The 24,655-nt window shown below is 41.8% G+C and overlaps 1 protein-coding gene across 1 annotated transcript in view; it reads left to right on the forward strand.

Moving 5' to 3' along the window:
• lrp2b (low density lipoprotein receptor-related protein 2b) overlaps positions 1–24,655 on the forward strand; it is a 50,549-nt gene that overhangs the window by 4,417 nt on the left and 21,477 nt on the right. Inside the window, exons 6-48 of the mRNA XM_030078647.1 lie at positions 68–184; positions 812–928; positions 1,254–1,397; positions 1,886–2,002; positions 2,751–2,879; positions 3,087–3,256; positions 3,581–3,804; positions 4,593–4,799; positions 4,937–5,139; positions 5,286–5,426; positions 5,902–6,105; positions 6,324–6,516; positions 7,492–7,617; positions 7,734–7,864; positions 8,402–8,539; positions 8,627–8,905; positions 9,133–9,372; positions 10,191–10,313; positions 10,465–10,581; positions 10,734–11,111; positions 11,528–11,776; positions 12,739–12,947; positions 13,117–13,301; positions 13,535–13,763; positions 14,023–14,200; positions 14,425–14,553; positions 14,840–15,006; positions 15,178–15,321; positions 15,498–15,607; positions 15,891–16,068; positions 16,396–16,609; positions 16,864–17,100; positions 17,283–17,474; positions 18,348–18,820; positions 19,102–19,549; positions 19,790–19,955; positions 20,134–20,292; positions 20,461–20,750; positions 21,385–21,588; positions 21,960–22,202; positions 22,657–22,782; positions 23,351–23,470; positions 23,700–23,831. Of these exons, the coding sequence (XP_029934507.1) occupies positions 68–184; positions 812–928; positions 1,254–1,397; positions 1,886–2,002; positions 2,751–2,879; positions 3,087–3,256; positions 3,581–3,804; positions 4,593–4,799; positions 4,937–5,139; positions 5,286–5,426; positions 5,902–6,105; positions 6,324–6,516; positions 7,492–7,617; positions 7,734–7,864; positions 8,402–8,539; positions 8,627–8,905; positions 9,133–9,372; positions 10,191–10,313; positions 10,465–10,581; positions 10,734–11,111; positions 11,528–11,776; positions 12,739–12,947; positions 13,117–13,301; positions 13,535–13,763; positions 14,023–14,200; positions 14,425–14,553; positions 14,840–15,006; positions 15,178–15,321; positions 15,498–15,607; positions 15,891–16,068; positions 16,396–16,609; positions 16,864–17,100; positions 17,283–17,474; positions 18,348–18,820; positions 19,102–19,549; positions 19,790–19,955; positions 20,134–20,292; positions 20,461–20,750; positions 21,385–21,588; positions 21,960–22,202; positions 22,657–22,782; positions 23,351–23,470; positions 23,700–23,831 (8,280 nt within the window). The remainder of the gene's footprint in view (positions 1–67; positions 185–811; positions 929–1,253; positions 1,398–1,885; positions 2,003–2,750; positions 2,880–3,086; positions 3,257–3,580; positions 3,805–4,592; positions 4,800–4,936; positions 5,140–5,285; positions 5,427–5,901; positions 6,106–6,323; positions 6,517–7,491; positions 7,618–7,733; positions 7,865–8,401; positions 8,540–8,626; positions 8,906–9,132; positions 9,373–10,190; positions 10,314–10,464; positions 10,582–10,733; positions 11,112–11,527; positions 11,777–12,738; positions 12,948–13,116; positions 13,302–13,534; positions 13,764–14,022; positions 14,201–14,424; positions 14,554–14,839; positions 15,007–15,177; positions 15,322–15,497; positions 15,608–15,890; positions 16,069–16,395; positions 16,610–16,863; positions 17,101–17,282; positions 17,475–18,347; positions 18,821–19,101; positions 19,550–19,789; positions 19,956–20,133; positions 20,293–20,460; positions 20,751–21,384; positions 21,589–21,959; positions 22,203–22,656; positions 22,783–23,350; positions 23,471–23,699; positions 23,832–24,655) is intronic.

Consider the following 24,655-nt stretch of genomic DNA (forward strand, 5'->3'; position numbering starts at 1 on the left):
GATGTGGTCAGCTACACTGTGAGGTGGCCTGGCCTCTTGTAATTTCAGTCACTGTGTTTCATTTCAGCGACTCAGCACTGCCCCCTGCACCAGTTTCAGTGTGCAAATGGATATTGCATCCCTCTGTCCTTTGTGTGCGACCACTGGGACGACTGTGGTGACAACAGTGATGAGCAAGGCTGTGGTGAGGATGACACAGACTGAAGTGCACAGACGCATAGCCTGTAGCCGTTTTGTTATGTCATTTTATCAGTTCAGGTTTGGTTTTAATTTTGGTTTTGTTAAGATGTTCATAGTTCAAGTTTTACCTCAGGTTATTTTTTAATTTTAACTGTTAAACTGTTTGCATGTGACCACAGATAAAAGTAGATAAAATACAATGATCTTGTTAAGACCAGTCTGGAATCCAGCCTTAAAGAAAAAGTGGATCATGGCACTAAACACCAAACCTTGATGCTTTTTTCAAGTTCAGGGTTTAATTGTATGCAATATTGAATAATGTACATTGGTAGCTGTTTGTTGATTTTCGTTGATTTATAATGCTTGTAACATTAAATTCAAGCAGAGCCCTATTAGGAGTTACAATGGGGTACACAACAGCTGCAAAGAACAAACTTTTAGGATGCAAAATTTACATGGCTGCCTTAGATCTTAATTGGAGGTTCCTAAACAAGTCTTGAAAACAGTCAAAATTTTGCACTAACATCATCATAAATCTTCAAATCCAATAAAGAAATTAAAGTTTGGAAAATTTTTAGGATCCCTGAATTTAAAAGAGCGATAACTGCGATCCATTTTTTTTCCCCATTAGAGTACCAGAGTTGTAGTGGAAGTGAGTTCACTTGCTCCAGTGGCCGGTGTATTCCTCAGCACTGGGTGTGTGATCACTTTAATGACTGTGGAGACTACAGTGATGAGAAAGGATGTGGTGAGTGACTCCCTGTTGATGACACACAAGTTACCTGAACTGGAAATTTGACACAGAGTTACTTTAGCATTTGGCAAAAGTCAGTCAAGCCAATTTCGACCTGTCTTTTAATCGTAGTTAACAACAATGTCATTATTGTAACATATTAACCTATTTATTAACTAATGGAAAGGTACTGGAAGCACGCAATAACACCTGGTTAAAAAGCAGAATATATTTTAAAGGTTGTAACACTCATATTTACACATTTCACTGCTCACTTAGTGTTGTTACTGTAGGTGCCTGTGCTGTGAAAACTAGTGTTTCCCTATTTCAACCTTTTCAGATAGCAACTCCAGAGACTGTTACCCTGGTGAGTGGGGCTGCCCAGGCTCTCCAGTGTGTATATCACTGAGCAAAGTGTGTGATGGCAAACCTGACTGTCCAGGAGGAACAGATGAGAGCAACACCACGGCTCAGCAAACCTGCAGTAAGCTATGCATCTGTTAATATGTACAGGGTGCATTTTTCAACTCTTTATGCCTCAGATGAAAAAAAATTCTCTAATGGGGAATTGGATGACTTGGACTTTGCGCATGTTTTAGACGTCTGGTCAGACATCAGACACACATTTACAGCATTTTCATAGGGCAGTAAAAGCTGAGTGTCAGGGTTAAAAGCATTATATTGTTCTCTTAAATGTTTCTCAATAATGTCTTGTTATCTGACACTGACACAATCACAATCCTATTACTTTGATTGCATTCACACACACTCGGTTTAAGATTAACTTTTAGATAAAGAAATGACTTCCTAAGGAGAGCTGCTAACTGCCCTCAGACTTTCAACTGCACTATCACAGGGGTGATGGTGATGATGATGGTGATTGGTAGTCAAAACAAATCTTTAATGGTATTTTGTGATAATGTGTCTTAGATATGACCAGTGTTTTGATAATGATTCCATCCTAACTCCCAGGTCTGGAAAGGTGCTCCGCCCTCAGCTGTGAGTTCCTCTGCCACTCGTCCCCTCAGGGAGGAGCCTGCTACTGTCCTGATGGTTTCATTGTGGGCAATGACAGCCGTTCATGTGTGGGTGAGTGTCAGCTCTGATAGTAGTTGTTATGAGGAACCAGAGCTGATGTGCACAGCCGCTATCACTGTATAAATATTGGAGGAAAGTATAGTTTTACATGCTACCAGTGACTTCAAAATAGAGGAAGTGGAAATATCCAGCAAAACAATGCTTGCACATTTAAATGAAAGGTGAACTTGGAGAACATGGAGTGTCAGTTTCTGAGATGTTTCAATATTGCTGCATGATATATGGTAAAGATACCCTCCAACATCTTGCAATGATCTCATCTGAGCTGGAGATCCGAGCAAATGCAGAGAAATGAAGCAACATTTAGAGCAGATCAGGGTCACAGAGGGTGACAGTGGGCTACAGTTGGACAGGATGGATGCAGTCCAAGTGTCTGGGCATGTTTACGCAAGACCACGGATGAAAGAGTAAAAGGAAATAGGACAGGGGGTCACAAGTGGCTGAATCCAAGCATGAAAGGCTGTGCTAAATGAATACATCAAAAGATATGAAAAAATGCAAAAATGCAGGTCCCTTTTTTTTTTCTTTTAATATCCAAAATAGTTACAGTTGCAGTATCTGCACCTCAAAATGTCAAAAAAAAAAAAAAAAAAAACTGTTAATTCATTCATTCATATTGAGGATCTTTAACATTATGTTTTCAGTATTCCACTGTCATCCTGGATAACAGTGTAACTGCAGTGCCTGAAATGTAAATAAATAAATAAATAGAGTAATGGCCGTTTCTTTTACTTCTCAGACTATGATGACTGTCAGATCTGGGGGATCTGTGACCAGCTGTGTGAAGATCGTCCTGGGACACATCACTGCAGCTGTGCTGATGGGTACTTCTTGGAGCAGGGTCACATCTGCAGAGCCAATATTTCAGGTGCTCAGAGGAACATACAGTTTTGTCTGTTTCTACCACAAACGAGCAATGATTTGTTTAAAAAAATCAATAATAATACTAAAACACAATTATTCTGTTAAGGAGATAAGACTTAAAATGATTATGATATAACCTCTGAGAATTATCAAGCAAAATAAATTCACAGATTAATTAAGTACTGGTGTCTGCAAATTGTGTGTTTTCCAGCTGGAATGCCACAGCTCATCTTCACCAACGGGGGTGATGTGATGATGGCCGACATACACGGGCGCTTTGTCAGAACTCTGGTGCCATCCCAGGGTAAAGGTTACTCTGTAGGGGTGGCATACCACTGGCACAGCCACACCGTCTTCTGGAGTGACACCAATACTCAAAAGGTCAGTCCATATAACTATCTTGTGAATGTTTTTTTGTTCCATGAGCAAGATTCAACATTTCAGAGCTATAGTTTAAAACATCAACCTATCTGTGAATCCAAATGTGTAACTAATGTTACCTGTAAGTGGACAAGCACCGTAATAAACACTACTAGCTCAACCTGTTGCATGACTGAAATTGTGCAATTTTAAATATAAGATTTGTTCAGAAAGGGTTTCTTTTTTAATTGCCTTGCTTAAGGGCACCAGGACAGTATTTGATGAGGTGAGAGAAACCTGTTCATCTCTCCTGTCCACACTGAAATCACCCCTTTGTGTTCCCAGGTCTACTCCGCCAACTACGATGGAGGTGACATTAAAGAGGTCCTTACCGCTGCGGTCCACAGTGTCCAGAACATCGCTGTCGACTGGATCAACTTCAAACTCTATGTCTTAGAGGCTCAGGTGGAGCGCATCGACATCTGTGACTTTGACGGGGGCAATCGAGTCACGCTGGTGGCTGAGAACCTGCAGGCTCCTCATGGGCTGGCGCTGGACCCTACAGTGGGGTGGGTCCTTTACACTGTCAAAGAGAAAATGTGCTTTCAGTGCTTCTGAGCATGCCTGAACAGCTATTTGATGCAGCTGTTTACACTATAACAAAAGAATCTAATTTGATGGTATAATGTTGGAGTGGCTATTAGTAGTAGAAAACGGTATTAATTTTATTATCGTTAATATTATTATCATCAGATCCCAATTAATATGTTGGCTGATCAATTGGTTATTGGCCAATATTAGCTTGTCATCACAGATTTATAGGTTGTGAGTTGACGGAGTATGAGCCTATAACAGCTGAGAAGTTGAGAGGTTTTATTACTACAAATGTATGTTCTTCTATCTAAAAAAAAAAAAAAAAAAAAAAAAAGCCAATATTATTATTACTTCCAAATAATGATAATTGTATTGGTGCCAAAAATCCAGTATGAGTTGGATTACACCAGTTACATCAGTTGGCCTGATGGGGACACTATCATAATTATTCTGTCTTCAGTTTAAAAGTTTGACCTTTAATTATAGTATAATTAAAGGTCAAAATTTAAAACTTTGAAAGGCCATGGCTGTGGCACTACCTGTACAGTTTTATTTTCCAAGACAAGAAAATTAAAAAGTTTACCGTGCATCAATGACTGTGCATCAGTGAATCTGGGTCTAAACCCATTGTGACTCATCGGTAAATCCATTTATTTCAGAGAAATTCCATGAGAGTTTACTAAAACTCTCACATGAGCTGGCTTTAAAAAAGCTACTGTCACCCCCCGAAGCCCACTAAATTGAGATTTTGGCTTTTTTGTAGCTACATGTTCTTCACAGACATGGGCTATGGCGGTGAGCAGGTGAAGCTTGAACGCGCCTACATGGATGGCAGCAACCGTGTGGAACTGGTGAAGAGGAGGCTCGGCATTCCAACAGGCATCACACTGGATATTGTTAACCAGAGGGTCTACTGGTCTGACAGCCATTTTGACATGATGGAGACGGTCACCTACAATGGTTTAGACAGGTAAAAACAAACAAACAAACAAAAAAACATCTGCGCCAATAAGTCATTCAAAATGTCTTCTTACCTAGACAGTAAATTAGGATTAAAGAGGGACGTATGATGTGTCTATATTGTGCTCTCCCTTTGTCTTTCCCCAGGAAAACAGTGCTCTATGGAGTAACCCAGGCTCCACATCCATTTGGTATTGCTGTGTTTGAGAACCACATGTTCTTCACCGACTGGACCAAGATGGCTGTAGTGAGAACCAACCGGTTCAATGGCAGCAACCCAACAGTCCTCTATCGCACCGCAAAACATCCAGGCCATATTGTCGTCTCACACCCTGTCCTGCAACCTGTTGGTAAGGAGTTGGCCTCCCTGCACAAACCAAGTCAGATATATCTCTTTAAAAAAAAATAAATATCTTATAAGAGCACTGATGAGTCTGATCCATAGAGTTTACACACCAAATATACTAGAGTGAGTGCAGTCTGTCTTGTCTTACAGTGATGAACCCTTGTGGGAGACACAACGGCGGCTGTCAGCACATTTGCGTCCTGAGTCACCATTCCGACAACGATGGTCTTGGCTTCCGCTGCAAATGTCGTCTTGGTTATGACCTGCAGGCTGACCAGCGCACCTGCTTCAGTGAGTTCCCTTGATGGAGGGGCCTGATGACCTGAATTTTAGAGACCCTGAAGTCGTGATACCTCTTAAAGCCTGTTGGTTTGTGACCATGGCTGGTATTCAACTAGACTAATGATAGTTCATAGGAATACACAAGTAATGAAAACATAATCAAAACTGCATTTTACAGTTGATGTTTACAGTTTTTAAGCTGCAGAAGGTCGCAGTTAGAGGCAAAGTTATTTCACAAAAGCCTTCTAAATAATGTCATGTGCTGGTTTCTTATAATTTATATAGATGTAGATATATGATATTGAGCATATACATACATATTGACATATGTTTCATCTCATAATACCAATATTCAGTTTAAAGATTGCAATATGATTTTTTGCCAATACTGTGCAGTCCTCACAGTTGAAACATCACAGACAATTTAAACATTTTTACCAATTATATACCTGGAAGTCACCACCTTCGCAACTTCTTTGAACAGAGGTGAAGGACTACTTGTTGGTGGCCACCTCCCTCGCCGTGCGGGGAATCCCACTGAACATTTCCCTCCAGGAGGACATCACCCTGCCCCTCACAGGCAATGGCCCCACGCTCACTGGCTCTGCTGTGGAGTTTGATGCCAATGAGGAAGCCATCTTCTATAATGACAGGGGCAGAGGCCTCATCTATAAATCAGAAGGGAACGGTGAGTCTTTCTGAGATTTGTGTGATGAACTGCCATAACTTCTACACTGAACAAAATCAACTATTTGTTTATATTGTGCTGAATGTGGAATCGGACGTTGATGTGTTATAACAGGTTGCAGGGTAAAGGATAGGTGACAGTGGCAGGTTTGGTTTTCAGAACAGTCACGGGTCACTCTATTGATGGCTTTATTAAGTGATTTTCTCTTGGCTCTCCAGGTAATCAGATTTTGACAGGCTACAGAGTAGGAATGGTTGATGCCATGGCCTATGATTGGACCTCCAAAGTGTTGTTCTGGACCACGAGTTCCTACAGGACTGTGGTGGCCTTCAAAGTAACAGACAAGTCCAGACGAGACATTGTGACTGGACTAAAGAACCCAAAGGGAATCGCGGTGGATCCCACTGCCGGGTGAGTGCTCTACCTTTTAAGTTGCAATAATTACTAGAGATTCCTTTCTCATGTCTATACAAGATATTGATTATTCTGAGGGGAATTCATTTGCAGACATTTACAGTTCAATTTCACAGTCCAGTGATGCCAACTTCCTTCCTTCCTAGTCACTTTCATCACCATGTTGTCTAGGCGACCCACACCTGAAAAGTTTACTTTCAAGACAAGTCTTAATTACTTACTGCCTGCTTTAAATTTTCATTACAACCACAGTTCATGACATAACTGTAATCAAGAATCACTTTTCCTTTCATATCTCCACCAGTTTAAAATACTAGGATGGATTGAATTTTAATTGTGCAATTATGTTTACTGTTACCATGACTGATGATTATTTCAGTTGATCAATCAAATAAACTTTTTTTCAGAGTAGTTATTATTGTAGTACCATTGCCTTGAGTGACATTATAAAAAATAAAATAAGATAAAATGAAATATAAATAAATAAAAAATATAGTTATTTGAATACAGTTAATTTCCGCATCAAAGTTTTCATTTTCACTAAAAGAAAGTATTTAGATGATGATGATGATATGATTTTTGCTGGGGGCTGGGTGTTGTTTGGGCTGGGTTTTTTCACATCTGGAGAGTAGCTATGATTTACAGGCCAGCACATGTCTGTATCATTTGAAGTGGTATTTGTCACACATTTAACCTTTATCAAAAACCTGCCTTTTGATTTGATTAAATGTTCAGCCCTACTTGATACATGTGTCCAATAACATGACATCAGGAATGATGAGTTCATTATATTTTAATGATACCAAACTTTCATACAATTAAATTGGACAGAAGAAACAAAGGGTAATTTAAAAGGAAAGAAAAAGTGCAAGGAAGGCTAACTTATCTCATCTTTTAGCTCATCATGTGGCTCCCTAAAATAATCAAACAAGGATACCAAACTCATGTACTCTGTTGACTGTTGGCCCACAGCTTCTTGTTCTGGTCAGACTGGTACCGTCCAGCGGTCATAATGCGAGCCTTCACTGATGGCAGCAATGCTGTTCCCCTCGTCAACACAACACTGGGATGGCCATTTGGACTCACTGTTGACTACATGTAAGCTCATTTACGATTAATGTGTTTTCAGTGGATTATTCTGAGGAAAATTTTCAAAGGAGATTACACTGAAATGCATTCTGGGCTGACAACTCCTTGTGCTTGTGTCTCTGCAGTTTTAGCAGGGTGTACTGGGTGGATGCCCTCTTGGACCAGATAGGTTACATTGGCATGGATGGCAGTGGAAGACAGATGTTCAGCAATATCGGCCAGATCACTCAGCCCTTCTCCCTCACAATTCACTCAGGTGTACACCTTTGTCTCACTTCATGACTCCTGCTGACTGTAACACACCTCTGTTGTTGTACATGTAAACAATATTATACGGATTGTTCGTTTTCAGATGTTATTCAGGATTAACCTTTCACACATTTCACCTTGACTGTAAAGCCATGACCAACCCATACTCCATTATTAGTCTGATAAATATATTGAGTGTATTTTATGTAACCCAATGCCAATGATCAAAACAGGGTCAAGTTGTGACCTCTGCTAGGTAAAATCAACTGTGCAACTAATGGAGGCAAATTGGAAGACACATATTTGAATAAAGTCAAAGTTGGCATTTAGCTCATTGGCAAGTCATACCCCAGATTATTTCCTTCATGTTATTGTGGAAGACCTTTGCACTTTGCACTCTTTCACTCTGTGTTAATTGATATACTGTAATAGCCCACAAGCACAGCTTGTGGCTTTTTTTTAAGTTTGATAAATGTGGATGGAAGGCTTTAGCACTGTCATAGTCTCTCTCTTCATACTGAGTCATGAATCTGTTGTCTTGCAGACCACCTTTTTGTGTCTGACACAAGGACCAAGGCAGTATTCCGGATGAGGAAGAGGGATGGGGGAGAAAACATTATGATAAGACAAGGAATCACCGGCATTATGAATGTGAAGGCTTACTCAGCTGACCTCCACAGCTGTAAGTCCACCATGCATGGGTACATTGGGGTCTGTGCATAGTCAGAATAGGACACTCCTGACTGCTTCCTCACCCTTCTCCCAACAGCGCTCATGAGCCAGTGCAACAGAGCACCTAACGGGCACTGCAGCCACTTCTGTTTCCCAACACCGTCTTCCTCTCGAGTGTGTGGCTGTCCGTACGGCATGAAACTTCAGGCCAATCAGATGGACTGCATCAAGGACGATTCAGTTCCCCCACCTGATACCAGCTGTGGAGATTATGCTTTTGAGTGTGATGAAGGAAGGTGCAAGCCCAACTCCTACCGCTGTGATGGGATCGCTGATTGCGTAGATAAGACTGATGAGGCCAACTGCACCGACACAGGTGTGGGAGTTAATGTGTGTGTCTGTTTGTGGAATGGAGGTGGCCGATTACTATGTATGTGAATGTATGTCAAATTATCAAACACTCACCCAATATGTGCACACTGTGTAAAATTGTTTTGCAGGCAAGACACCTGTTTTAAATCCCAAATTATATTGAGTGTCAGTCGGTGTAGTAAACCACAAGTCTGTCTGTCTCATACATCATTACCACTTCTCATCTGCCAGGGATGACCTGTTCTCCGAGGGCGTTCACCTGCAACAACAAGCACTGCATCCTGTCCAGTTGGCGCTGTGATGGCACCGATGACTGCGGTGATGGTTCTGATGAAATCAACTGCCCCACTCGAGTCCCCACCACCTGCGGCGCCAACTACTTTACCTGTGACAACAACAGGTGCATCTCCAAGAACTGGGTGTGTGACGGTGACAATGACTGTGGTGACGGCTCTGATGAGCAAAACTGCAGTAAGTAATGAAAAAACTGACCAAAAGCTGATTAAAAAAAAAAAAAAAAAAAGTTTCAGTTCATGTTCACCTCAGGCATCTTAGAGAGACACTTGAATGAACCCCCGAGCCTTTTTTATATGTGAAAAAAAGCATCTTGAGAAGGGACAATGTACATTGATCAACATTCAAAAAATGTAAAAATGCCCAAGTTAGTCTAAAGACTAGTTTTCATCAGGAGTACCTTTGCTAGATGTTGTTAGCCATCCTAGAACAACAAAATAATACAATATGCACAATATTTAAAAACATGGTTCACTGTAGGGAAAAAGTATTTACTATACAGTTAGACAGCAGGAGAGGATTAAATCCAATAGAAGTTATGGGTTAGTAAAATGGTAATATCTACTTCACACATTAAATCATGCAACACAGAATTGTAAGACACAACTATATGAGAACATACCAAATCATTAATAAAATACAAGTAGATATTCCATACATACCCTAATCATACAAAGCTGGCCGCCTGGCAACGAGGAAAGGACACAGGGCAAGTTAGGAGCAGGTTGGCGGGCAACAACAACAGTAATAACAGAATGAGAAATGTGCTATGTAGATTAGAAATGTTAAAATCTGATTTTCCAAAAGTCAGGGCTTGAGACTTTGTCTGAAGGGGTGGTAGGTGGTCCAGTTTCTTATTTCAGGTGATACGATGTTCCTCAGTTTAGAAGCTCTTACAGAAAAGCATGATTGTCAGAGCAGAGTAGATGTTGTAGACCTGTTATATGAATTTTTACAGAAGGGTCTTATATGTGAGCTGTGTCTGTGACTGGCAGATTCAACCATCTCAACATGTCCACCTGGCTACTTCTTGTGTCCCGACCACCGCTGCATCCACAGCTCCTACGTCTGTGATGGAGATCAGGACTGCATGGACGCCTCTGATGAAAAAGACTGTGGTAGGAACCAGTACAAGTTCACCCTTTGTTGCCTTGTTTTTCATCTATGCCAGGTAAAGCAAAATGATTCCTTATGGAGTCAAACTCAAGTTTGTTTGCATGTTTATTTGTTTTATATCTTCCCCATCTCCTTTTCTCTTGCTCCTTCAAGAGTTTGCCTGTGACTCCTATGAGTTCGCCTGCGCCAGTGGGGACCAGTGTGTCAATTCGGGATATCGGTGTGATGGAGTCTTTGACTGCAGGGACCATTCTGATGAAAGAGACTGTCGTAAGTTAGCTGCACTGACTTATTTGTGCATTGGTATTGAACATATTATGTCAGAAATATATTATATAATAATATAACATGGCTAACTAAAAATGGGAATTAAAAAAACAACATTCAGATTTCAGCTATTCGGAAATGTCTGTGCTCCTCAGCTACTCGAGGTCCAGGCCTCTGCCATGAAGATGAGTTCCAGTGCCAGATCGACGGCTTCTGCATACCAGACGAGTGGGAGTGTGATGGCCATCCAGACTGTGAGGATGGATCTGATGAACACAACTCCTGTTCGCCCGTCACCTGCCAGCCCAGCTACTTTCAGTGTGCCAACAAGATCTGCATCCCGCAGAGCTGGTTGTGTGACGGCGACAACGACTGCCGGGACATGAGTGATGAGCAGAACTGCCCCACACCTCCATTTAGATGTCCCTCCGGACAGTGGCAGTGTCCCACTGACCAGGTGTGCATTGACCTGGACAAAGTGTGTGATGGCCAGAGGGACTGTCCCAATGGAGCAGACGAGTCTCCCATCTGCAGTGAGTTTCAAAAGTACCATATACATGAATTCAAATCAAAAGGAACCATTATAACAAAATATGCGGTATACATAAAACGTAACTTAAAAGTATATTTAAATATAATGGGGAAGTGAATTACACCCAAGCTAAAGAAGAAACATTGGAACATTATAGGAAAAAAAACAAAGAAAACTTGAACAGATTCGTACAACTTTAATGCAGAACACAATTTGGAATTTGTCATGTTTACTTAAGTAAAGTAAGTAAGTAAAAAAACAAAAGATAAAAAAGACAAGGAGAAGTCAACATAAAGACAGTAGTACCACAATAGAAGTGGGTACAAATGAAAACAAGAAATCAAACTAAACCAAAACCCCCACAGCACAATGATTAAACATGCAACATTTTTCTCTCTTCGTTGTCATTCCCTTTAGACCAAGAGGACTGTGCACTGAACAATGGGGGCTGCAGTGACGGTTGTATCCAAGGGCCTTTCGGGGCCCAGTGCACCTGCCCGCCAGGATTTCAACTCCTTAACGACTCCAAAACCTGTGATGACATCAACGAGTGTCTGATCCCGGGTTTCTGCAGCCAGCAGTGCTACAACGAGAGAGGGAGTTTCAGATGCTACTGCTCAGACGGCTACCTGCTAGAGCCAGATGGACGCACCTGTAAAGCGGCTGGTGAGCAGTAAATCTAACATAACAAATAAAACTGACCCTTTAATCGGGTGTATTTCCTGTTGTAAATTCACATCACAGTGGTTCTTACATCTTTCTATTGGGCGTAATTACCTTACATATGAATATCCATATGTCCATTGCCCCAAAGCTAATGGTAACAGTCTATTCTGACAAGTCAAAGTGAGGTTGGAGGTTGGTATCAGCTGATACTTTGGTACTTTGAATCAGTATATGCAGTTTAAAAAAAATGTTACTGGTGCATCCATAATTGCAACAGGAAGACAATATAGGAATTTATAACTAGCTGTGCTGTTACTAACCTTGAAACTATATATGCTTGACATATGACTTGCACCAATATAGTTACACAACATGCAGTAACATTCCAGTAAGTGTCATAGTTGCAACCTCATGTAATAAACCCCACAGGGTAGGCCATTGGATCTGGTGAGCTTTACAGTTTCAGATTGTTTCGCATTATCAATCGATCAATCAAACATTATTTTTATAGCATATTTCATACAGCCAAATGCAACACAGTGTGCGTTGCAACTAAAATAAAATAAAGAGCTGTAGGAACTGTGAGAGTGATCATATTTCAGCATGGGAATGACATTCTCTGACTATACATCGTAAAAGTATTTGAATTGAACATACACTGGTATGGGAACAAAACCTTATACATAAATGACTGTATTCCAGCATAGGAGCTACTTTAATTTTCTGACATGACACCCTCTTGGGACTGAATGGTGCAACATGTACTGGACTTGTACAAACCTATGATGCACAATTGATACTGACAAGGATTACATACAGTAACTTGGATGGATGGATGGATGGATGAATGAACAAAATATAGCATTTACATCAACATACAGAATTCTTAAACTGCAACATTGCCCACAAAATCATCTGCAAATGAAAAGTTGGTAGAAATAATTTTTTTTCTCTCTAAACAGATCAGACAGCAGCAGTCCTTCTTGTTACCAAACGTAGCCAGATCATCGCCAACCGGATCAATATGAAACCGCCTCAGGTGCGACCTGTGATCAGCGGTTCAAACATTGTGACTGTGGATTTTGACCGTGTGACCTCCAGGATCTACTGGGCCGACGCCTCCCAGAAGAAGATATGGAGCGCCTACCAGAACGGCACCGACAGACAGGAGGTATGAGAATGCATTACCGGATTGCATTGAAACATGAAATTTTATTGTGTTAATCTAATATATACTTTGTCCACTTAATGACAAACACTATTTACACTTGCAACCTGTAGCATCACTGCTGTTCAAGTACACAAAAATTGCCCATGCACTTCTGTATCTGCTCTACCAGGTGTTCTCCACTGGTCTGATGGTACCAGAGAGCATAGCCGTGGACTGGGTGGGGCGGAACCTCTACTGGACCGACTCTGTCATGGAGAACATTGAGGTTTCCACTCTGGACGGCCGCTTCCGGAAAGTCCTCCTCACCAAAAACATTACCAGTCCACGTGGGCTGGTTCTGGACCCGCGTAACTAGTAAGTGTAGATTCTTCCTTTGGAGCTATATGATGAAAGCATTTAGGTTAACTTTGTCTTTTATTTAGCTTCATAAAAATATGTCCATCAGCATCAGATATTACAGAGGATTCCCTTTAGATTGGCCAGAAACAATGCTATTTATCTAGCTTCCTTGAGCCTCAATCAGTCCCAAAACAGAGTGAGAACTTTATTATTTAAACATGCTAATCAATCTGTGTTGTTCCTACCAGTACCAACCTGATGTTCTGGGCAGACTGGGGTCAAAACCCCAGGATAGAGCGGGCTGACATGGATGGAGCCATGAGACAGGTCATCGTCAGCACAAAACTCTACTGGCCCAACGGCCTGGCCTTGGACTACACCACTCGCAGGGTCTACTTTGGGGATGCTTACCTGAAGTACATTGACTACTGTGATTATGATGGAAACAACCGCCATCAGGTCATGGCAAGTGACATGGTAAGTTTAGTTTTGTGCATTTTTTTAAAAAAGAAAAAACACACAGATGAGAAGTAATAACATGAAGGTTGGCACAATTTTAAAGAAACAAGAATGACAATGAAGTCAGTCAGAACATTGCCTGTTTGTCAATTTTTGAGGAGATGGGGAAGATATAAAACAAATAAACATGCATTTGTTCTGAGCAAAAACTTTACCTGAATCAGGGTAAAAACTCTAAACCCAGTGGCCTTAGATTTAGATGCTCTTTCTCTTCAAGGTTCTCCAACACCCTCATGGTATGACCATCTTTGAGGACCACATCTACTGGTCAGAGCGCTACACCAGCAAAGTGATGAAGACCAACAAGTTCCACGGGGGCAACATCACCACTGTGCTCAACAATGTCTACCAGCCCATGGGCATCGTCATGGATCACCCCATCAAGCAGCCTACAGGTCACTTAAGTCAAACAACAGCTGTTTTAATTGTATATCAACTTATACTAAATGCTTTCTAAAACGTGGCCTATCTTATATTAGGATAATAATAAATGCGTTCATTTCATCTCAATGTTAAATGTAGGGAAACCTTTTTTGATTGTGTCCCTTAATCTATAGTCTGATTATCACTTCAACATCTCAAACTGATATGAAGACTGACGTGGAGATTGTGTGTGTAGCTCTCAACCCATGCAGGGAGCACCTGTGCAGTCAGCTGTGCCTCCTGTCCGGCATCAGACCCAGGTACTACACCTGCCACTGTCAGTCTGGTTGGAGGCTGGATGCTGACAAGCGAACCTGTATTAAAGGTACTTTTTAAAAAAAAAAAAAAAAAAAAAATAGCTTTTCCCTTTCACAATTAGCTCCACTTCAACAGTGTTTAGGTAATCTCACAATCATAGCACAAAGCACATGTTAATAGATGAATAATGTGATTGTAGTTCTGGTTGTCATGAATTGTAAACCCCCCGTTTCATTTTTGTTGATACATATGTATATTGCCCTTCATCAATTGCCTGTTCTCTATGTGGTGTATTCTCTTTTTTTCATCTTCTCTTCTCTTCTCTTCTCTTCTCTTCTCTTTTGTTCTTCAAGACGAGACTCCATTCCTGATGGTGGTGAGAGACTCAGTGATTTTTGGCATTCCTCTGGACCCTGCTGACTCCTCCAACAATGCAATGGCCCCTGTGTCTGGCATCTCTCAGGGGCGGGACATAGATTTTGACGACCAGGAGCAGTTTGTCTATTGGGTGCAGAGCACTGTGAGTGACAGCTCTTACACTGAGCCTTGAAAGCTCTTTTAATTGTGCCTCACCATTTTACTGTGGCATCAGGGTTAATTTTTGATTAAACAAACCTGTACAATATATGTACAATATATATTATCAAATGTCAGGTCTCACTAATTTTCTACATTCTACTCCCCCTATCAGGGATCTATATGGAGAGTGAAAACCAGTGGCACCAACAGGACACAGTTTGCTCCAGCTGCTATCATTGGCTCACCTTCTGGTCTGGCTTTTGATTGGATAAGCCGGATGATGTATTATACCAATCCAACAGTAAAAGCCATAGAGGTGAGGATGAATGAATCTCATCTGACAAAAAACTTTGTTGAGTTTAAGTGATAACTTACACTTGCATTCCCTTTTCACAGGGAGGGGAATGCAAGCAGTTAGAGGATGCGATTTTCTGGCACCAAACCAGCGACAAAGTTCATCTTACCTTTATCATTATTGATTATTCTGCTCAGGTTATCCGCGTGGATGGATACCAGCACTATAGGAAGACCCTCATCACGTCCACAGGCAAACCAGAGGGAGCAGGAGAGCCCATTGGAATAGCACTGGATCCAGCCCGAGGGTAAAACATCCCCTCTTTTTAAGTTGTTTTTTTTTTTTTTTTTTTTTTTTTTTTGACATGAGGATATGACAAACACAAATAGATGGCCGTAAGAAGAGCATGATGAAACAGTAACATAAAATTAATAAATGAAGGAAATAGAAATAGAAATAACCTAACTCATCCTCAGTCTGTTAAAGGGAATAATGAAATGAGTGAAAGATTAACAGCAATAATTAACAGCACCAGGAAAGTAAAAGTCAAATCCCTAGATGTTTCTCATGTTGACCCTTGCCCTCCACAGGAAGTTGTTTTGGACGGACAAGGGAGCTGACGGCGGGGTTCCTCCCAAGGTTGCCAGCTCTGACATGGATGGAGGCAACGTCAGAAACCTCTACACAGGCAACCTGGCTAACATAGGATTTATCACTGCAGACATCTCTACCAGCAAACTGTACTGGGGTGTGGCAAGCACAGGCGTGGTAGGTATTCATGTTTTAGACTAACAACAAAAATATAGACTGTATACAGTAAATGCTCTGTAATAATTGCAAAAAAGCCATTATGTCCTTAAGCAGGTTCTGTTTGTGTTGTCACTGGCATGCTGTTGGTCTTACACTTCTTACACTTAAGAATGTCCTCTTGGGTGTTACTGCCATATGAAGACAAGGTCTCATGAGAGGAAAACAAGGACAACAATAATTAAATCTATTCTGAACATATAAATATCTTTTGTTTATAAATTTACAAAGCTTTTCATTTACCATTATTAATCATCTCCAACTGTTCCCTCTCCTGTTTGTGCCCAGATTGAGTGTGGCACTATGGACGGTGTTAGCCGGGTGACGGTGGTCAGTGGCCTGTCCCATCCCTGGGGTCTGACGGTCTACCAGAACCACCTCTACTACACAGACCTGGACTATGAGGTCATTGAAAGGGTGGACAAGAACACCGGCGGCAATATGGTGGTGATGAGAAGCGGCATGTCTGGCCTGCGAGCCCTCAAAGTGCACGCCAGAGACAGTAGGTGGACGCAGTGGTTTTCAAGACAGTTACAGACGTAACTGTCTTGAGACTTGGTGTTTTAATCCAGAGTGACTTTGACTGCATCACACAATATCCATTTCGGCTAGTAATGGAGCAGGTAGGGGTTAAGTGACCAATAGTAGTAGCAGTAGTAGTAGTCAATATCGTAGTGGTGCAGCTGTATAGAGGACACTTCAGCTTCAATCAATTAATTGTGACCTCCACAATCCTCTGTTTCTGTCCAATCACAGACTCAGCAGGTACCAGCAATGCCTGCAGTGTCAACAACGGGGGCTGTCCCCACCTCTGCCTGCCCAAGCCAGGGAACCAAAAGACCTGTGCCTGCACCACAGGCTTTTACCCCTCTCAGGATGGATCTCGCTGCGAACAGTATGAATCCTTTGCCCTCATCTCCACCCCCAAGCATATCCGCGGCTTCCACATAAACAGCTCCGACCACTCTGAGGCGATGGTGCCTGTCGGTGGATGTAGGTTGGCTCCACGTTGTTACAAGTTTTATCTGATGGCCCATATTTTCAACTTCTCCATCATATTTTGTCTCCAAGCTAGGATAGACCCTTTAAAATAATTGATTAAAAATCCTTGCTAAATGTAAATGTCAGCTTAACCACAGTTCAGGATCTGATGAGCCAAACTATATTCTTTGCAGCCTCCTACACCATCAAGGACAAATTGGACCTTCATGTTGCATCTCGCTTTATTTACTGGACTGACAACAGCACCTACAGCTCCTACAGGGGTATCTACAGGGCCAGGACAGATGGAGGGTACTACAGCCATCTTATCACCTCAGGCATAGGAACAGGAGGCATCCAGGGCATCGCTGTAGATTGGATTGCAGGTAAAAAGCATCTTATTCATTCCACCCATCTATCCAGCGGTCCATGAATGTATCAACTTTTTCCATATGGAAGCACAAGAGACAAGCCCTCTACTTGTTTACGTTAAAGCACAAGCATGAAATAAGTCTGTGGAACATTAACATAGATGATAGAAAATACAATTGTGAAGATAATAACATTCTAAAATGTATGAATTTGATCCAGTATTAGTCCCTAACTAGCATAATGGTAATATAGCTCTCATAGCAGTTAGCTTATTAAAAAAATCTTCATGTAGACTTAGCATAGAAATAGACATAGAATGGTAATGCAGACCAGTAGATCTGCACTCTTGTCCATTATAGATTATGGTCTAGCCAGCAGAGGACTTAAATGGAGCACTTGAAACAGAGCATTTTAGGATAGGCCCATGTCTATGCCACATGCAATTCCCAGGTGGAGCTGCTATTTTAAAGCGAATCACTAAAGGGTGTTGAGAGCTCAAGCTACGCTTCATTGCTGCTTCCGGGTTCATGGTAAATCACTTGGATAAAAGTGAAAGTTAAGGTGAAAAATTGTGCTTTTGGGAAATTTGGGAAATTTCACTCTCAAGGGGCTCTTGTTGGAATACTTGGATTATTTTGAAAATGAGGTGAAGCTTCAGATTTTCTGCAACAAGGTAAGCAGCTGTAAGTGAACTTTTTCTGTTGCTGCAGTGCTTATTACAGTGACAGAGGCATTCACATCACTGAGCTGAAATTTGGAGGTGTTTATCTGCTGAATGTAACATTTCACAAAAGTTTTGAACAAAGCTGAAGAGGCAAAGAGGTGAAGAGAAAAGCATGCTTATCTGATCTTCTTTTTTTCCCCTCAAATCTCCATTCCTCGCTTAGGCAACCTGTATTTCACCAATGCTTTTGAGAGCCAGACCTTCCTAGAGGTGCTTGCTATCAACACCACCTATCGAATGGTTCTCGTCAAGTCCATGCAGGACAGGCCCCGTGACCTGGCTGTGAGCCCCAAGCTCCGCTACCTCTTCTGGACCGATGGAGGCCAGACGCCCAAGATTGAGCGGGCCCTGTTGGATGGCAGAAACTGCACTGTTCTGGCATCAGAGAGTCTGGCATCGCCCCGTGGTCTGACCATTGATTACACCAATGACTTCCTCTATTGGACGGATGATGTACTCGACATGATCTCTCGCATTGCTCCAGATGGCACGCAGAGGCAGATTGTCCGGTATGGGAGCCGGTATCCATCTCCAATGGGGATGGCCATATTTGGGAACTACATGCTGTGGGTGGATAAGAAACTTGGCAAACTCTTCCAGGCCAGTAAAGATCCAGCCAACACTGACCAACCGGAGGTGAGAGTGGGACACAATTACTGGGAATAATAAATCACCCTTTACCTCCCTTTACAATTAGTTTTTAAGTGTTTAGCTTATGCTGTTATCCATCCATACTGATTTGAATGAGTCCTGTATCTTTGTTACCATGTCTCTTACGATGATCATGAAATAGAGAATTGCTTATGAAAGTATTGAAATAAGAGTCAAGGAGAAAGACAGAGGAAATTCAGTACAGAGAATTCCAAGCCCAGACCACTTCCATGACTAAATGTTAATGTTTCTCTTAATGTTACCAGGTAATCCGCGATGGTATCGATGGTCTGCTGGATGTCACTGTATTTGACTCGCATGTTCAGCCTATATCTGCCAACCAGGTGGGCTTCAACCCATGCCAGGAAGATAATGGGCGCTGCCAGCAGCTCTGCTTTGCCATGCCAGGCCAGGAGAGACCCAAATGTGGTTGTGCTCATGGGTCCCTCCTTTCTAATGGGGTAACATGCGGTTACGGCCTTGACGAATTTCTAATTTTCACAACTGACTACACACTGAATAGCATGAGGCTAGACCCCGAGGATCACAGCAGCCCTTATCCAACGGTGAACCTGGGCTACAACTTGATGGCACTGGATTTTGACTTCAAGGACAAGCTGATTTTCTTCTCCCAGTACATGGGTATAGGCCGGAGCAGGATTGGCTATGTCAGTACTACATCCATCACCAGCTCACCTGTCATTATAGCTTCAAGTAAGTTAGCAGCTGTTACTCACTGTGTTGCCATTGTGGACAGTAATACCATTTTATATTTTTTTTCTCATTGTTTAGATAATGAATATTACATGACCTCAACCTTTTCCTCTTCATCTTTCCTCTTTTACAATTTCACTCTCTTACTGATCTCTCCCTGGATCTTAATTTCCATTCTGTTTTCTCACTTTTTTTTCTTTCTTCTTAACTTTACTTTCTGTTCTCTGTTTTCCCACTCAGATCTGGATGACCCTGAGGGGCTGGCATATGACTGGGTCAACAAGCGTCTCTACTTCACTGACTACTACAGCCGCAATGTTCAGGCTATAGGGGTGAATGGGCAGAACAGATCAATTATCGCCCATGCCAACCGCCCCAGGGCCATCATTGTCGACCCCTGCTATGGGTAAGACCAACAGGCCATTATCTCAGTGTCAGTTTTCTGAAGATTGGACATATAAATAATAAAAATCAGTGGATCTTTCTTTTGCATCAGTCTCTGCCTTATAATATCTGCTCTCTCTTTTTTCTCTGATATAACCACTCTTTCTGTTTTTCCTTCCTCCCACCTTCTCCGTGTTCAGCTACCTGTACTGGACTGACTGGGGTATCCCAGCTAAGATTGAGAGAGCCACACTGGGTGGAAATTTCCGGATACCCATCATCAACAGCAGCCTGACCACACCCAACGGCCTTACTCTGGACTATGAAGAGAGGATGCTGTACTGGGCTGATACCTCACTGTATGTCCAGCTTTTCACACGCAAAGAAGCTAAGAGACTAAGTTTATGGCAGAACTGATATAAAAGACACCCAGCTGTGTGCAATCCTCATTTCATAAGATCTTGTTTGTGTCCCTGTGTTATTCTCCATTTTCTTTGTCTTCCTCCCTCCCTGCCTGCTTCCCTCAGAGACAAGATTGAGAGGTCCTCACTGACTGGTGAGAATCGACAGGTAATTGTGCAGGGGGTCCAGTACCCCTTTGCCATGACAGTTTTCAAGCAGGACATCTTCTGGACCGACTGGACCTCCCGAGCCATCTACAGGGCTGGGAAGGATGACGGCTCTGGTTTTGCAGTGCTGGCTCAGCAGATGCAGTACAGGCCAAACGACATCCACGTCTATGCTGGATCCAAGCAGGAGAGCTGCTCCAGCCCCTGTCAGCAGTTTAATGGAGGCTGCAGTCATGTCTGTGTTCCTGGTAAGGGCAGAGTCATCGGCGAACAAGGCTCACTAATGCTCGCTAATGCTCGCTAATGCTCGCTAATGCTCCAACAGCTGCACACTGATAGAACAGTAGAAAACTGTACAGTTTATGTCAAATATGTCAGGCTAGCTGTGTCCTTTACATCATTCCTGGTGGTGTCTGCACAGTCAGAATAGTTGGAGACTTCAGGTCTCATTTTCCTGCCTTCAGATTTGCGGCCATTCATTCTTGCAGTAAGAAAAATAATTTAAACAGACCTGAAAATGGCCTGAGATCGATAATCTTTCACATATAATATGAAGCCTTAATTTTGTTTTGTTAAAGTTGCTGCTTTATTGTTATTTCTTGATAGCCTGTTTGTTTGTTTTTTGACACTGGCACATGCAGACCTTTATACTCTCCTTCCTGTTAGAAATATTTTTGTCACATTCATGTGTATTAGGTAGGTAGATTAGGTTTTATTAGTTAGGTTTGAAACCTTGAAGCCTGCTTTGACAACCTAAAGTACCAATAGCTGTGCTTCCTGAGGCAAATTCAGACGAATTAACAACAGAGATTATCTTCCTTCCTTCCCTTCCTTACTTCTCTGTTCTTACTATTGCCTGCCCTCCCCTGATCTCTCCTGCAGGTCCATCAGGTTCAGAGTGCCAGTGTCCCCACCAGGGAAACTGGTACCTGACCAACAATGGCAAGGACTGTATCCGAGACACTGGGAAGCGCTGCCAGCCAGAGCAGTTCACCTGTCTCAATGGCAACTGCATCTCAATACGATGGGTGTGTGACGGCTACAGCGACTGCCTGGATAATTCAGATGAGCTGGAGAGAGTTTGTGGTGAGAAAAGATGTTTCTCCTTTGTGTTCATGTGATATCAATGTATTATGTTCCCCTTTTAGTGTATGTCACACACCACTTATGCATAAACCCTTTCAAACACACAAGCAATTAGTCATCTGAAACACTGACTAATACATATTTATTTGCTGTAGGAAAACATCACTACACAGGGCAGAACAGAACAGAATGAAACTTTACAAATAGGCCACTACAAATAAAAAGACATCAACATCTATAGTTTGACCCACAATCCTGGTTGCCATAAAATTGGTAATTTAGAAATGTGGGTTTATTCAGCTGTGAGACTACTGCTGTGAGCTGCTCTTGATAAAAGGTGCTAACTAAAGTGTCTTCCTCTCTCCTCCCAGCATTCCACACTTGCTCAGCTATGGACTTTACCTGTGACAATGGGCGCTGCGTGCCAGTCAGCTACACCTGCGACTATGCGGACGACTGTGGTGACAACAGTGACGAGCGGGGCTGCCCCTTCCCCACCTGCAACCCCGACACCGAGTTCACCTGCACCAATGGACGCTGCATCAGCGCAGCCTTCGTCTGTGACGGCCACAACAACTGTAGAGACAACAACACCTCTGACGAGATCAACTGCCGTGAGTCATGACAGGCTGATTGATGGATTGATTGTCTGGCTGATTTACTGATGGACTCATTTTGGTGGATGAATGTGGAAAAATATGTGAAAGTAGAGAGTACATTTTTCACCAGCCTGAAGGTTAGAGGTGTGTACTTCTTACCTGAAAATCAATCATTACATTTACATGCATACAAGAAACTAGTAATCAGGTTAAGGCAAGAAATCAGATAAAGTGTTTGCATGCACTGCATTAGTGTCATTGTTAAAAAAAATATATCTATATATCTATCTATCTATATATGTCTATATCTATATCTATATCTATATCTATAGATATATAGATATAAATATAGATAGATAGATAGATAGATAGATAGATATGCTCTTTGGTTAGTAATCACATCACTTAAAATCATCAGAATTCTTCATCCATACCAAACCAAACCTTTGCCTTCCTCGCTCCTCTCCAGCTGACAGGACGTGTCCTTCAGGCCAGATCAAATGTGACAATACCAACATCTGCATCTACCCTGACAACTTGTGTGATGGCTACAACAACTGTGGTGACGGCAGTGATGAGAATCCTCTTTTCTGTGGTAAGGTGAACTCTCAGTGTTTGCCTTGTGGCTTATTTTTGTGTTTAGAAAAAAGAGGGCAAGGCATAGTTAGGACTGAACAAGTAATTGAAATTTTATTGAAATTGCAATTTGGCCAAATGCAATATCAAAATTTCAGAAGCTGCAAATTTTTGATAAAGGTTAAATTTGTGATATGTACCATTATAAAACATTATAAAAAGTATTGTGGTGCTATAGAGAAAATCAGCAAAAATGAAAATTATGAGGCAGAAATGATCATTATAGATAGAAGGAGAGAAATATCCGCACACCGAATTCCAGCTCTGGACTGCATCACTTTATTTGACTACCTAGGCACCCAAATAAAGTGTTGAGAGCTGTAATTCAGTGTGCAGATATTTTCCTCCCTCTATTTCCATATGTTTCTTTATTCCCACTTTTTTAACCTTTAACCAGGTAAATCTCAAGTAAAAAGTAGGAATTACTTTTCAACCCCCAAAATTAGTGTTTATTTAGCCCTTTTGAGTGAACACCATCAGGCACACACACAGTACATATGAATTTGTGTGCTTGTGCTGTGTTTCAGCGGGTCGCACATGCGCTCCGGGCCAGTTCCGTTGCGATGGAGGGACATGTATCCCTGAGTCCTGGGTCTGTGACTCCATGAGAGACTGCAATGATGGGACTGATGAACCTCCCTCCTGTGGTGAGTTCCCAATCTCTGCATTTTCTCTATATTATCATCAGCTGCCAAATATATCCACTGAGCAGGCTCAGCTGAGAGATTTTGATAAAACACATGATTTTTTCTGAATGAGATCAAACTCATGATCTTCTGTCCAGTATTAGTTACTCTGAAGTTTCAGTACAACATGGCATGGCTGTGGGATTATTTAATGCCCCTTTACAAATTATATCATTGTCCATGCATGCAGAGGAGCAGGGCAAGACATGCAGTCCGAGTCAGTTCACCTGCACCAATGGAAACTGCATCCCCCAGTCACTGACTTGTGATGGCAACAATGACTGTTGGGACAACAGTGATGAGGCTCCTGAACTGCAGTGTGGTGAGATAGCTTGTTTATATTTCTGTCATTGCACTCAGGAGGTGGCAACTGATTACTTTGGGTGGCACGAGATTGGCACATTCAGCAAATTGATTTTAATTACACATATATTCTGACATTCTGTATGTTTTACATCTAACTAAACATTACAATGTTTGAGAACAGATTTCTTCTTTGTTGTATGTCTGAAACAGTTTAGCAGATATACACTGTTAAATTCCAGTGTGATTTGTCAGTGGTAATGCAGGATTTTACCTCACCATCCATAGTTGCCGGTTCTCAAGGCCCACATCACCTGGCCTCTTTAAAGACATCATTACATTTCTCCAGCAGATGGCGTATTAAACCTAGAAATGTGCATTAATCTCAGCGTCAGCCAAAACAATTGTCTTATATTCCTACTCACTGTACAAGACGGGTAATCAAGAGTGACAGTGACTTGATAGGAATTCAATTTCCATACATGGGTCTTTTTTTATGTAAATATCTTCTACCTTATGAAACTAAATTGATTTTTTTTTCTGCAATCGAATTCATCAGAACATGAATGTTTTCATTTGCACATGGGAAAATGAACATGGAGTTCATCGAGACAGGTAGAACCAGCACTGCTCACTTTTCTTATACATTTTCACGGGATGTTTTTGAGAGCACAAGACAAATTCTGCTCAGATCATTCCCTAATTAGTACAGTCAGTCAGAAACAATGTGAAGTCCAGCCGCCCCTTTTGTTCATCACACAGTAATGTCAAATGTCTGCCAAAAACTCTTGAGTGCGTGACAGCCTGTCACACATGCAACTAGAAATGTTCTTTTAGGGTACA

This window comes from Myripristis murdjan, chromosome 19 (genome assembly GCF_902150065.1).
Source record: "Myripristis murdjan chromosome 19, fMyrMur1.1, whole genome shotgun sequence".
Classification (NCBI taxonomy): Eukaryota; Metazoa; Chordata; class Actinopteri; order Holocentriformes; family Holocentridae; genus Myripristis; species Myripristis murdjan.